Below are 13524 nucleotides of genomic sequence, written 5' to 3'. Positions count from 1 at the left end.
AAGCACCGTGCCCAACATCTTCATTGGCCAAAAGCATATCGGCGGCAACTCTGACCTTCAGGCCCGCAAGGGTGAGTTGTCTGCGCTGGTGAGCGCTGCAATGGCTGCTAAAGCGTCCAAGGCGTGATGTCGTCTGCGCGAATGAGGGTCTTCCTACTTTACAGTGCTGGGCGCGAATTTTTTTTTTTTTTTTTTTTTTTTTTTTTTTTTTTTTTCGCGTTGAAGGGGCTGGAGGGAATTTTTGTTGTGGGGCCGGATGTCGGGGTTAGCAGGGTAAAAAGAAAACGCGGAGTTTCTAAAGGTGACATTGATAGATTGATGGAAAGGGTGATGGGATAGACGAGTGTTATTTTTCTGTCCTTGCTTTTGTATTTTGGTGAGACAGGGTTAATTTCGAGGGTTTTTTGTTTTCGCTTTGGTTTCTTTGTACAGTACAATACCTTGAGATCCAACCGATGTCATTAACAAAAAAAGAAAAGAAAAAAAATACATAGCCCAATATCTGTTCTGCAGATGAAAAGGATAGGAATTACAAAATGTGAAGCTCTCAAATTTGCTAGGGACGTCTAATTGTGAGTGTTATACAGGTAGAAAAATATATCAACTCGAAGCATATATATATTATACATGTCCTCAACCAAAAAAAAAAAAAAAGGGGGAATTTTTGCAAGTCGGAATGCTGAATTTTTAATCCAATGATACATGCCCAGGAAAAACAAACCAAATGCATCATTGTTGCGGCCCACACTTAAATCGTAGCATCATGCAACTCTCTGCTCAACAGTCCCAACCGGCCTCTCTACAATCCCGATAGCCCCATCAACCACGCTACTCCTCATCCCCTCACTAGCCACTTTCTTCCCTGCCAGATACGCCATCCACAGCAGTCGACTTACACGCTCATCTTGCATCGCACCCAGCCAAACCACCGGCTTCCCATGCCCGGCATGGAACATCGTCTCCAACCCCCCCACTCTATTCCGGAGCAAATACAGAATCTGGCCCTTGGGCACATTCTTCCTCACCCCGCCCCCGAACAGCGACTTGAAGTCATTAAGCGCAATGCCAAAGCTGTCATCCTCAAACTCAGAAGCCACCACAGCACCAGCGGGTATCGACGAACCCCGCTTCGCTGCAACCTCAACCTCCTTCGCCCGCGCATTTGCACTCTGCGCCTGCGCTGTGATGGCACGCACCCATCCATCCCTGAGATGAAGGAAATCCGTGTTCCTCGTGGGCACGATTCGCAACGCAGTGCGCAGGTGGGTATCCCTGAGGATCTCGTTCCAGGCCTCCTGTCCCTGCTCCGGGTCCAGCAGTATCTGCTTCAGCGCGTCCCGCTCGCCAGGAACGAGTGAGGTGGCTGTCACAGCACTTACATTGGCCGCAGAGGCGCTGACGGGTGTCGCAGCTTGCCTGACGAGATGCTGCTGTAGAGCTGCGATGTCTGAACTGGCGATATAAAGGCCCACGACGTAGACCTGGACGCTGAGGAAAGAAACGGCGCGGATGCCTACGCCAAGTAGGGTGTATTCTTCCGTCTGAGAGTCAGGGGGGAACTCGTCGCCTGCTCGTCCACCTGTGGACAGTGCTTGAGCGCCATCGCGGGGGAGTCTGATGGTTTTGGGAAAGGTGGGAATTGTGGAGTTCCCCGTGGGAACTTGCTCTACGCCGTCGATGATTGTGGTTGTTGGGTTCGCTGTGAGGCCGGTTGGACCCTCGAGTTTGATAATTTTGCCTCTGTCATAGCCTCTATCTGATGTCGATGACGACTGCGTGCCCGTTTTGCTGTTCGGGACGTTCTTGTCTAACCCGGATGTACTAATGACAGCATACATGCCAAGGGCAGAGGCGACAATTCCAACAGCGCAGAGGGCGATGCTCCGCTTATATCGTTGCACAGGGTTGGTGGGATCCTGAGCACCGGCTCTTCGTTGGGGATTCACGGTAAACCGCGGCAAGGGAGCCGGCGCCCTTGCGGATAAATGGCGGCGCTGGTGTTGATGGAACTGGCTTTGCTGGCCATTTCCAGGTGGAATGCGGGTTAAGCGTTTTGTTTGACGGCGGATACATTGGTAGGAGGGATGGCGGAAAGGGATATGGAGGGGAGAGGACGATATGTTCATCATGGCGATAGCTGCACCGGCTGCCAATTGATGATGTTTTTATTGGAAGCTCAATTGAGGATTGCAGGCTTCCGTCGTTCCTCCCCGCCAATGGTGGAGTAGAGCTTTGGATCCGGAAATGATGTTCTAAGGCAAAAGAGCTCAGTTACCAACCAATAAAATCCCCCCTACGATGTTACTAATCACTCACGTGATATATATCAAGGCTCGCCAGCGATCCATGGATATATATGCCTCAGCAGTCTACCTGCTAATACAACCACTTAGACGTCCCGCATATTTGACCGATAAAGCATTTGACCCGCAATTGGCGTTTGTATCATTGATATGTACTATGCTCTCTCTATGTACGAATATGCACTGTTGCATGCAAATGCCCGGATATACAGTTGTCATCCATGTCGAGTTCAAGGGGCAGAATAAAAAGGCTGAAAAAAGTAAACGTATAAGAGGGTGTGCTTAAGCGAAGATAGAGGATGTAAATGAACAAAAATGCTCATGATAATGAAGTCAAATAAGCAAGGGATAAAGAAAGGAAAGTGAACAAGTTAGCATAAGAAAAAATGGCGAAAAAAAATGTGTGAAAACAAGGAGAAGACAAGAGAACATTCGCTCGCAAAATGCTAGAAAAATGCATTGACGACTTGAAAAAATGAGAACAGAAATATTTCACAAGGCCATCTCCCCCTCAAAACGCCAAAAAAAATGGTCGTAAATAACATCAATACCTATTAGTAGTTAAGTAATTCATGCATCATTTTCAGGTCGATTCCCATCGCCTCGTGGCAATCTTGTCCAATGTGTCCTCGGCCTGGCAGTCATTGCAGAGCATGATGGAACATCGGTTGCACTTGAAAAGCTTCAGTTTTGTTTCCTGGCTTTCCTCATCCCTAGTAGACTTTTCGGAAATGAACCCGTACTCCACCAATTCTGCCGCTTCGGGATATAAAAAGGACCAGGGTGAGATATCACGCCAGCATCTTTCACAAGCATAGTTTAGGCTCTGGTTCACATCATCGGTGGTAGCTTTGGTCCAGATGTGGTAGCAATCAATAGGGTCATAGTGATGTATAACGGGCTCCTCGCCAAACTCATAATCTCCGTCATCCCAACGACTTCTTCCGCCGCGATCTAGGTCTCGGACCCTTGGAGTTGTTTGATTGGGCCTCTCGTCATTTCCAATTTCATTCTCGTTGCCGTTGTCTTCTTCGTCCCAGTCGGAATCATCGTCATCATCATCATCTTCTTCCCCGTAATCAGTCCCATCGTAAAAGCAGCCATTTCGCTGGCACACTTCGATAGGCAATGTACAATTCCAGCACCATTGATCACCACACCTGCAGGCTACATGGTTGCAGCCGAACATTAATCGCACTGCGCCACGGCATTTAGGGCATCGTTTGATTTTCCATTGTTTCAGAAGCGCGGCTAGTTCGGGATCGAGCTCGTCTGCACCTTCACAGCACTGCGCGCCTTTGTGCGCGAGTTGTTTGCACTTGCAACAGATTTCAATAGAACAGCCTGGGCATGGGATTGATGCAAGCTCTGGATGTGGCAGTGAAGTCGAAGTTGGAGCTGTTGGTGATGGAGTTTGTAGTTGTGTTGGGCCGAGGGACACTGAGGGGGTCTCTAATTTAAGCTCCGCCAGCTTTGTAGAATTAGGACGGAACTCCAGGGGGAAAAGTCTATAAGGAATGAAGGCAGAGCATGTGAGAACAGGGCAGTAGACGCGGTTGGCAGTCGACCATTCCTCGTGTTTGTATTTGAACAGCTCTAATTCTTCTGCAGTAAGAACTGGAACAGCCGCGCCAATATTTAGAGGGCCGCAACAACGTGGTGGCATCCGTGACTCATCACCGCAGGCAGAGATGAACATTTTCCGAATGCAATGGTTGCAGGTACGAGAGGTACATGACGTGCACGGGGAAGACAAGATAACGTTCTCGGAAACAGACTGGCAACAAATAGAGCACTCCTCAACAACAACAACCTTGACCTCACGGACAGTTTCTGGCTCATAGACTACCGCAACAAAATCTTGGTTCCCATATTGTCCCATAAATATTTCGTTACTCAGTTCCATCATTGCAAGATCGAACTCCTTTTCCTCCTCAAACATGCCGGGAGCATCGTATATCGCGGCAAAATCCGGATTTCCAAGATGCGCCGCGAATACATCGCTTGCTATTTCCATCATTGCAACATCGAACTCCAGTTCATCCTCAGCAAATACGTTTGGGGAAACGCCCGTATCCGCTGTTGAAGCCCGCTTATTCGCCAGAGGAGCTCTCGTTTGTGGAGTAGTTTCGAGTGTTTCTAGATCGAAATCTGGTGGAAGGATGGTGATTGTAACGAGCCTACTGTTCTGATAGCGGTCTAGTGGTTTGGCCACGATTCGGTCGGCATCGGGCTCCTCACCCGTCTGGGTGGAATTAGAACAGCCCATGGCTGGGCCAGCGATATAGCTTTTTAACTGTGAAATAAAGGGAAGAAGGGAAAATAATTTACAGTTACATATAGTATATAACCTTGTGGCAAATGGAGTAACTTTTGCAGCGAAGAGAAATTCTGATAGAAGTCAAGCTCCTGCCTGGGGAGGAGTAAGACAGAAATCCAGGGAAAGGGAAGAAAAGTTAGGAGTCAAAGGAACCGAACAGAATATGGCAGACTAGTCGATATTTATCTCACCCATCGACGACATCGTCATGATTGAGTTTTGAGTGGTCTGAAAAGAAGCCGGAAGTTGGACTGTCTGCTAGCTCGTAGGCAGCAAACATCAATTGACTCATTAACGAAGACCCATGGACCCGTCAGCTACCGTGGAAGGGCCACCAGTTAACCTAGCAAGAGAAAATCCGCACCCGCATCGCTTGGACGACTCATCCATCGGCGGAACCGCCCCCATGCTCAAGAAATTGAAGGCCTGGGGCCAAAGAACGCGGCAAGCAATGTGACTCACCGAGGAGTCTGTTCCCTGATTGGCGCTGCTTTTCCAGCAAGTGTCGCTGCTAAATAACTAGGCTTCATCGCCGTTGCTTGAGAACGGGGCGAAAGCTAGAAAGACGCCATGGATTACGGAGTACGGAGTACACACAAAGCGGTCACCGAAAATAGCTATGTAACTAAGCATGTGGCGCAGGCAGCCACCAGCCACGGACGACTACATCGTTATTCGTTTATCGTTGGGGCTTACCTTAATTAGAGCCATGGACTGTGCCAAGACTTTTTGCGCCTCCTCGTCAATACTTTAGCAGACAATGCTCCATCCCTCCCATTCTATTCCAGGCCCAGCAGTAACATAAAAAACCCTTCAATACCCCTCTTCCTTCCAATCGACATGGCGCCGCGTCGAAAGCCAAACATCAGAAAGGTTGGGCCGCAACCTTCAGTGCGACACGGCCAAGGTGGGCTGTTCACGCTTATTTATTCCCTACTTTGACTAACCCTCAATAGGGAAGCGGCCACGAGGAATCGAGAAAGACCAAGTGCAGAAACTGGTTCGCAAAAGTGTGTGTCTGGAACAATTACAAGACCGAGCTGTATCCAAGGACAGGAGAACCGAACAAAGACAGCCATCCCCCTCTTCAGCAAGCAACCTTCCAATTAAGCCCCTCCAAAAGGCACAAACCTTTCCGCAAGACAGAAACCAAAACGGAAACAGCCACAAGAAGTCAAAGATCGACTTCAAAATCCAGTAAATCTCTTCCAAAAGCGGCCGCGAACATCCCTTTTAAGCCCCACTGTTAAGAACATACCTGGCCAGGAGGCGACGAGCAACCTCGGCGGGATCGAGATTAGTCCTATCCGTTATTAGATTCAGACAGGACATTGGCCCAGAAAATATTCCAAGCAAGGCAGCAGTATGAATTCTCTGCTTGCTAGAAAGAAATCTACCTCTTCTCTCCGCCGCAAAGGATCAGAATCGAGTGCGGCGACGCCAAGTGATGAGAAGCCAAGAGAGGAAAAGAGTGCGCCGTATAAACATCGTCGCTACGAGATATTGCTAGGAACAAAGGGAAGTTTTATGCGTGACTCTGATGCAGGCATCACGGATGAGAGCATACGGCTATACCAGTCCCTACTTGACGGCAACTTGTCCCCACTGATTCGAGATTCCAGGATGATCTATTCACAAAATCTTGCGAGATGGTACGTCTTAGGAACGAAGCCAAGGTCATTATGGATATTGGACAGTTAATTGTTCCTTCCGCGGAGACTCTGGCTCTTTATGGGGCTACCAACCTCGACATCTTGATTGAAGGTTTCAATGAGGCCTGGAACAAATGCATTCCATTTTACGGTCCCTGTCCGCAGCCTGATTATTGCGTGGGATTCAGGCAGTCTGCATTCACACACGGCCAACTTGAAAAGCTCCAGCCTTTCATAGGCAGTTGGACTCATACTTCCTTACTTATGGCAACAGACACCATGTATTTTCCGTTTCTGGCATGCGAGGTGAAATGCGGTGAGGTTGCGCTTGAGGTAGCGGACCGGCAGAACGCCCACAGCATGACCGTAGCGGTGAGAGGTGTGATTGAGCTTTATAGGGCTGTGAAGCGTGAACAGGAGCTTCACCGGGAAATCCTTGCTTTCTCAATCTCACATGATCATACTACAGTGAGGATCTACGGCCACTATGCCCTAGTCAAAGAAAAGCAGACTACCTTCTACCGCCGCCCGATTCGCAAGTTTGATTTCACAGAACAAGATGGCAAAGAGAGATGGACAGCATACAAATTCACCAGGAACATCTACGATATATGGATACCAACCCACTTGAAAAGAATACACTCGGCAGTTGGTCAGATACCCCCTGGGCTGGATCTTGATGTCTCCCAGGCGGGACTTCAGTTCTCTCGGCGGTCAAATGCTGAATCCTTTGAGGATGACGACCGCCAATCAAGCTTCATCGGTTCAGCAGATATCACCCCATCTACCTCCTTCACTCAGGTGCCTGAGCAGCCACCCAAGCAATTCAAAAAGCCAAGGAAGAAGTAGTCATGCTCAGATCGGAGAAAGGGCTTCTGTTAAATAGATTTGATACACCTGTCTCAAATAAAACTATGAAATCGTTGTGTTGAATGATGTCCCGGGCCACCTAGATAGTAATCCCTGTTTCTCCTGTCCAACTCAAAAGTGGCGCAAACGGGATAGAAAGATATCTGCGTGTTTGGGAGCCGGAGGGCTCCAGGGTAGGGGGCAGTTTGTCGGTTTAACATTTTCCGATACCGGAAATACATCTATTGCTGGTGGGGTCGACATCGACGGGTCACGTGCTCGATCCTAGATGACACAAGGATGCAAGGATGAAGGCGGGGGCAAAGAGAAGTTTGGCGCTTGGGAGATGAAGCAACGATTTTCCTCACCGAACTTCAGTGACTGTGCTAGAACGACGCGTGAATAATATATTTATGTACGGGTAGAAACTTTCCTGACGACTCTCCATACCAACCGTGACCCACCAGAGACAACTTTCGAAGCAAATTCACTCTGCTGAACCCAGTCTTTGCGACAATGACCGATAAAACGTCTATCTTTGATCACTTGGGTGACAGGTGGAGGCAGCCCTTGACCAAGGATGTGCGACCAATTTCGAGCGTCATCCTAGATTTGCAGGTGATAGAATATTTATTACAGGATGTCCGCAACTTCCTCGACTCGAAAGCTCGAGAACGGTATCGCGACATTCCATACCGACGAAGCTATCTGTTCCATGGGGCTCCGGGAACGGGAAAGACAAGCTTGACCTTGTCCATCGCAGGGTGTTTTGGTTTGGATATCTACACAATCAATCTTTCCAGCATCGACGACAACGGCCTGAGGAACTTGTTCGCCAACCTTCCTGGCCACTGTGTTATTCTTTTGGAAGATGTGGAGGTCGTCAATTCAAGCTCGCCTGAGGGAATGGCTTCTCTGACCACACTACTTGATGTTGTCGACGGTGTAGGAGATGGCCAAGTGTTAATCATGACAACCCGTCATGTCGAACTAGTCGACGGCGCACTTTTGCAAGCCGGTCGTGTGGATGTGAAAACCGAGTTCCGCCTCGCAGATAAAGAAACAATAGCTCGGCTCTTCTGGTTTGCCTTTGGACAGGAAGCAGCCGACCCACTAGCACATGAGTTTGCTAGCAAGGTACCGGAGCTAGAATTCAGCCCAGCTGAGATTCTGTCATTCTTGATAGAGAACAGGCGATCTCCTAAAGAGGCTGTTGATAACGTAGCGGCATGGATGGCGGGTATCAGGAGTGAAAGGAAGAAGGGTGGAGTTTAAAAAGGTGTCCTCCTGCCACACACTTTGACCACCTGAAGAAGTTGTTCCTTCAACGAAACAGTAACTCGTCCTCAAGATTGTGTGGGTAATTATGAAGGCAGCATGGACCCTGCTCAGCCTTTCAGTCCTTCTGTCCCTTGTTTTGTTCTTTACTCATTTTTAGATAGTCAGATTGAGTTACCAATTACTTCTTTGGAAGGATGAATGTCCTGAGCCAGCCCTCCCACGATTTCATCCCGAGTGAGCTTGTGGGGCGCCTTGTACTCAATAGCGAGCGCTGGGATGTGCTCATCGCCATCCTGGCGATAGATGCAGAATCGATCTGCCTGTCCTCCTGTGACCATCATACTCTCTTTTTGCTTTATTTTATTCTTCTTGCCCATTCTCTTTCCGGTACTTGATTCAGTCCCGACCACGGGTTCAACAGACGGCTGATCACCCGGGTTCAAATCAGCCGCCCGCGTTGAAAGCCCAAGGTTAGCATGGCTTTCAAAGGTAATCGATCCGCGCAAGCCGAATGCCCTTTCATCCATTCACGAAGTTGAGTCGAACCGTCTCCGTGCATATCCAAACGGAAGATATGTTGTCCGTAACGACCTAGATCATGCAAGGCACTTTGCGCCATGCATCGTAAATCTTTACATTTGATCTTATTTGCCTCAATAATGAACCGACGAGGCACAAAAAGAGTATTGCGAGGCAGTGGTACTGGGCATTACTAGTCAACAATCATTGGTTCATTGAAAGGGTCTGATTGGTAGAAGGAAGACATATCAAGTGCTGGGCCTGCTGCCTCTGAATCTAGATGCAGCTGAAAAATAATCTATCAAAACAGAAGTTTGTTAATTGAGATTGAAGACAACTGAGAGGTCGTAGTTTGAGATCAGCTATTGCGCAGGACAGCAGGACAGTGATGACTAAGTATGACATTAGATGCCGATGGTAGTCTGCAGACACGTTGGCACGACTACAGGGGCTGTCGCTTAACAAGGGGCTTGAGATTCTGAATTGATCCTGCATATTGCAGCAACTTTACAACCGCTTTTCAACCACCTTACAACAAACTGCTGCAAACGTATAACAGCCTTCCAACAAAATCTTAATCAATTTTGCAACTCTTAAATAACCTCTGTACTTCAGTTTTCTGCCATTTATTCAACAACATTTCACATCCTTTATTTTTGGATTTTAAACAGGTCCACCATGCCAGTGCATGCACTCGGGCGTTTTCCTGTGTTTTGAATCTGGTCGAAAGAACTCGTATAGTCTCTGAGCTCGGATTATGTTTGGGCGGATAATAGAGGCTTGCTGTGGTGGAATGTTCCAGATGTGGGGGCTAGCCTAGACTGGAACTGAGGAAGAGAGGAACCGCTTTCCAATTCAATCAGTTGACAATTTTGGGAACAGAAGTCATCACCATCGGTCTGCCGGTCGCAGGACAGACAGTAGTTTGGACACCAGTCTGTGGACATTGGAAGAAGATTTGGAGTTTTGCGGCTGGAGAAGATTAAAGGATTGTCATTTTTCGTTGAGCTCTGTCATATGTCATACTGACGTCAATGCTTCATCTTTTTTTAGCTTAGGACGTTTTTGACTTAAGAAAGGCTGCTGCCCGCTGCCCGTTGTAGGAAGGCTTCCTGCTTGGGGGATATCATTCTCCCCGCTGGATCAAAAATGATGATGATGATGATGATGATGATGATGATGATGATGATGATGATGATGATGATGGTAAAATACAATAAACAATAAAGACCAAACAGTTCCTCAAACCAACAGGTGCCTGGAATAGCTGCTGGAGATCCACCAATTACAGCGCTACCAGGTAACGAGCCTGATGGGCAGATTTTGGACGCTATCCGGGGTAACCCTTGCAGTGGAGCTGATGATATCAGTCGCCCTTTTTACGCATGGCTGCGTTATTCTACGCATATCGTGCAACGGGACGACACGTGAAGAAAATATTTACCTAGTGGCAGACGGCTGATGAGGGAAAGTGGGTATAGAAGTTCAAATACAAAACTAATGTTTGATCTCTTTTCTTCTGTCAACTGATCTTAAAAGGGGATCCCCAAACAAACCTTACCTCTATCTCAATCATTTTATGAGCACCTGTTTGGCCCCTGATTGTACAGAATATATTACCCAGGACTTGGCAAAATATCGAGAAGAGGTTGGAGTATGCTGAGGTAAACAATCTCAAAAAACAGGCTAACCGGAAAATTGTTGACCCATTGCCTGAAGATTCTGAAAGAGAAAATTATAAGTTCTTAGTATTTTAACAAATTCACCAGAAGTCTACATAAAAAAGCGGAAATTTGCATCTTGATTTCAATGAGTAGTGATACTAAAAAGCATTTGAATACACTTCTCTTTCTCATAGCCAGATGGCTGCTCTTCTATGTACTTCTTGCCATAGCAATCTCTCTACATGCGCATTTCTAATATCATCACTGCTGTTTTCCACAGTTTTCCTGGCCTGCAGCTCAAGTGGGTTGCATGGTTCTCTTGGATTGTGACTCAGTCTAATATCACTGTGTCAGTTAACAAACTTCAATTTAGATTTAAATTGCAACTGTATCTAATGGGTTTTGATTGTTGACTTCAGAAGTGCAATATATGAAAATAGAGTTTTGATATCTGTGATAATTACTGCACAGTCAAAGTCATCTAATTTATGAATATGCTGTTTTGTATATTCTTCCAGCCTCTTCCAAATGTAGCCCACCTTTTTCTGACTAAAAGGTTTATACATTTGCTGAAAAGACATTATCAGCCGGCTATCTGCAAGAGTTGTATGAATTGATTGAGTCCAATTCAATACAGATTTTGAGGGTTGGAGGTTCAGTGAATTTATGAAAAGAATGATACAGATGACTTACTCAGCAGTGCTTTTTTCACAATGTACAGAATCATGAGCTGTCAATTCTCAAATGAATGTTGTTTGCATTGAAGATGTTGATTTCATTGAATCAGTAAAGCTTAAAGAGATGTTGTTCTGAGACTCAACAGAGCTCTGCTGCTGAGCTCTCTCAGTCATAGTTGTTTCTTGATCAACACTATTATTGTTTTCTGCATTCAGATGTCAGTTACAATCTGTTATTAATAAAATGATGGGAGTTTCTGTTGCATCTGTGGCAGAACTTGAACCACTGCTGCCTCTACTATTCACTGAGTCAGTCTCTAATTCCTCGATCTTATGAGTTCGAGTTGTTCGGGTGCTCATGATAGAAGTGTAGTGTCGGATAGTTTGCAAAGCTGGGATGACCTCTGAGAAGAAAAAGGGAAGATGGAGTGATAGAAGTAAAGTGGGAGAAGGGCTGGCTTTATATGCCTAGATCTACACTGCCTCTCCCCCCTCTCCACAGGACAAATTGGAAGCAACCGTAAATAGACCACACCATGTATGGGATTTGTTGGTTAATGAAATAGGGACTGGTTTAGAGATCGTCTTCCATGCTTCCTGTTGATGTGCATCTAGAAATGGGGTTTACAAGATAATTAACTTCCATTTATCGAACTATTCTGTACGGAAAATGCAAAAGTATAGACAATCAAATGCGATTCATATGATTCAAATGATGTTTACAAAATTTGACCAGCTTCTATCACTGATTGAGCTACAGTATAAAATCAGCCAAGGCGGATCTTGCGCCTGATACAAGGCGAACTTATCGAGATTCAGCATTAAAGCGGCGTTATCATCAGATACAATTTACCAACAGAGAAATGTGAAGCAGAAAGATAGAATATCTGTCCCAGTCCACCTCACAAGAATGTCAACTCGAAGCTAACATCTCATCAGACAAAACAGCAGAGGGCATCCCAGATTGACCATTAACATCAAACTTTCCATTATACAAGCATAAAACTGAGATCCAAGAATGCATCAGGTCGGCCAGACTTCCGCAGTGGATCAAGCGTTCTGAGCCTGGGAACTCTCCGCAAGACCCTCGAAAGAGTCAGTGGGGTTGGCAATTGCGCGTGCCCTGACATAATTCTCCGGTTTTCCCCTTTCTTTGCGGGCTTTAGCAACCCAGCTGTCCGCATCAGCCAATGCGTCGGTAGGTGAAGGCTTGCGTTCACCCCAGGCATACTGTGCTGCATCAACAACCGGCGTGCCTGACTGCTCTGAACACATGTCAGCATATGCTCCCAGTTTCCAGTTGAGATATCAATTACCTCCATCTTGCTCAGGGCTGGCACACCCACCTGCAGTGTCTTCCGAGGGATTGGATTTGGAGGTGGTGGAATCCGCCCTGGCTTCGCGAAGAGCTTCTACGAGTTCTTTCGCATCGGAATGCTGATACCCATCTCCTGTTGTCACGCTCTGCTGGGGACTTTCATCGATAGGGGTACATGGAGGCGTTTGGGCCAGTGGGGGAGTGACAGGGGACTTTCCATTGAGCTTCATTGCTTTAGGCATTGTGGTAGTTTATGGATAAAGTAGGGTTGGAAACTGGGTCTGGAGAACTGGCTTGATGAGGTCTGTGAGTGTCTTGAATGTCTGTTCATTGCCTCAGGATTTCGGGGGGAGGGATCGTAGTTCCTTATATACCATTCTGTCAATACTCCCCGGCACATATTCTTTCGTCGCTTGGACCATGTGGGATAGGGGAGGAGCTTGCCGTCACTCTCCCAATTAAGGGATGCATAAAACTGTGCCGCAGGATACATAGTCTCGACCCTGTCGACTGATGTCGATCTGAAAACCCATAGACCGTTGGTTTGGACCCAAGCATCCAGGTTCATCATCGTAAACTCCATGCTGTCTCTGGACGTTTGAGATTAGACTCATCGGTTGAGAAAAGATGCATGTTCTGTCGTGGCGGCAAGCTTGCCGAGACGCAGACCTTAGTTCGGCATGGACAGTACAAATTGGATACCAGGTGTGTTGTCCCTGAGCTGTAGAAAACTGATCAGAAAGAGAAACTGCCTGAGGTTAACGACAATCAGAGGAGAGAGCGTTGGCACAACTTGCATTAGTGCCATGAAGAAGTAAGAGAATTAGGAGAATTAGGTGAATTAGGAGAAGTAGGAGAACTAGGAGAACTAGGAGAAGTTGGAGAAGTTGGAGAAGTAGGGGAACTAGGGGAACTAGGGGAACTAGGAGTAGGCGAAGGAG

The 13524-nt window shown here is 47.0% G+C and overlaps 5 protein-coding genes across 5 annotated transcripts; 2 read left to right on the top strand and 3 right to left on the bottom strand.

Moving 5' to 3' along the window:
* Window positions 1-748: 748 nt before the first annotated feature.
* Window positions 749-1838, bottom strand: HCAG_00145 (predicted protein; the record flags this gene model as incomplete). The annotated part of the gene is made up of 3 exons (XM_001543049.1): window positions 749-799; window positions 897-1301; window positions 1380-1838. The coding sequence occupies 3 exons, from the start codon at window positions 1836-1838 to the stop codon at window positions 749-751; spliced, it is 915 nt and encodes a 304-aa protein (XP_001543099.1).
* A 1048-nt stretch (window positions 1839-2886) lies between these two features.
* HCAG_00144 (predicted protein) lies at window positions 2887-4572 on the bottom strand (the record flags this gene model as incomplete). Its single annotated transcript, XM_001543048.1, has 1 exon — window positions 2887-4572. One exon carries the CDS (start codon window positions 4570-4572, stop codon window positions 2887-2889), a length of 1686 nt encoding a protein of 561 aa, XP_001543098.1.
* An 891-nt stretch (window positions 4573-5463) lies between these two features.
* HCAG_00143 (predicted protein) lies at window positions 5464-7124 on the top strand (the record flags this gene model as incomplete). The annotated part of the gene is made up of 4 exons (XM_001543047.1): window positions 5464-5530; window positions 5580-5820; window positions 6287-6654; window positions 6745-7124. 4 exons carry the CDS (start codon window positions 5464-5466, stop codon window positions 7122-7124), a joined length of 1056 nt encoding a protein of 351 aa, XP_001543097.1.
* Window positions 7125-7640: 516 nt separating this feature from the next.
* HCAG_00142 (predicted protein) lies at window positions 7641-8399 on the top strand (the record flags this gene model as incomplete). Its single annotated transcript, XM_001543046.1, has 1 exon — window positions 7641-8399. One exon carries the CDS (start codon window positions 7641-7643, stop codon window positions 8397-8399), a length of 759 nt encoding a protein of 252 aa, XP_001543096.1.
* A 3916-nt stretch (window positions 8400-12315) lies between these two features.
* HCAG_00141 (predicted protein) lies at window positions 12316-12825 on the bottom strand (the record flags this gene model as incomplete). Its single annotated transcript, XM_001543045.1, has 2 exons — window positions 12316-12530; window positions 12582-12825. 2 exons carry the CDS (start codon window positions 12823-12825, stop codon window positions 12316-12318), a joined length of 459 nt encoding a protein of 152 aa, XP_001543095.1.
* Window positions 12826-13524: the final 699 nt, after the last annotated feature.

Source organism: Histoplasma capsulatum, genomic scaffold (genome assembly GCF_000149585.1).
Source record: "Histoplasma capsulatum NAm1 scaffold_1 genomic scaffold, whole genome shotgun sequence".
In the NCBI taxonomy this organism is placed as follows: domain Eukaryota; kingdom Fungi; phylum Ascomycota; class Eurotiomycetes; order Onygenales; family Ajellomycetaceae; genus Histoplasma; species Histoplasma mississippiense.
The sequence above is the reverse complement of the archived record's forward strand: the minus strand, read 5'-3'. Positions and strand labels throughout refer to the sequence as shown.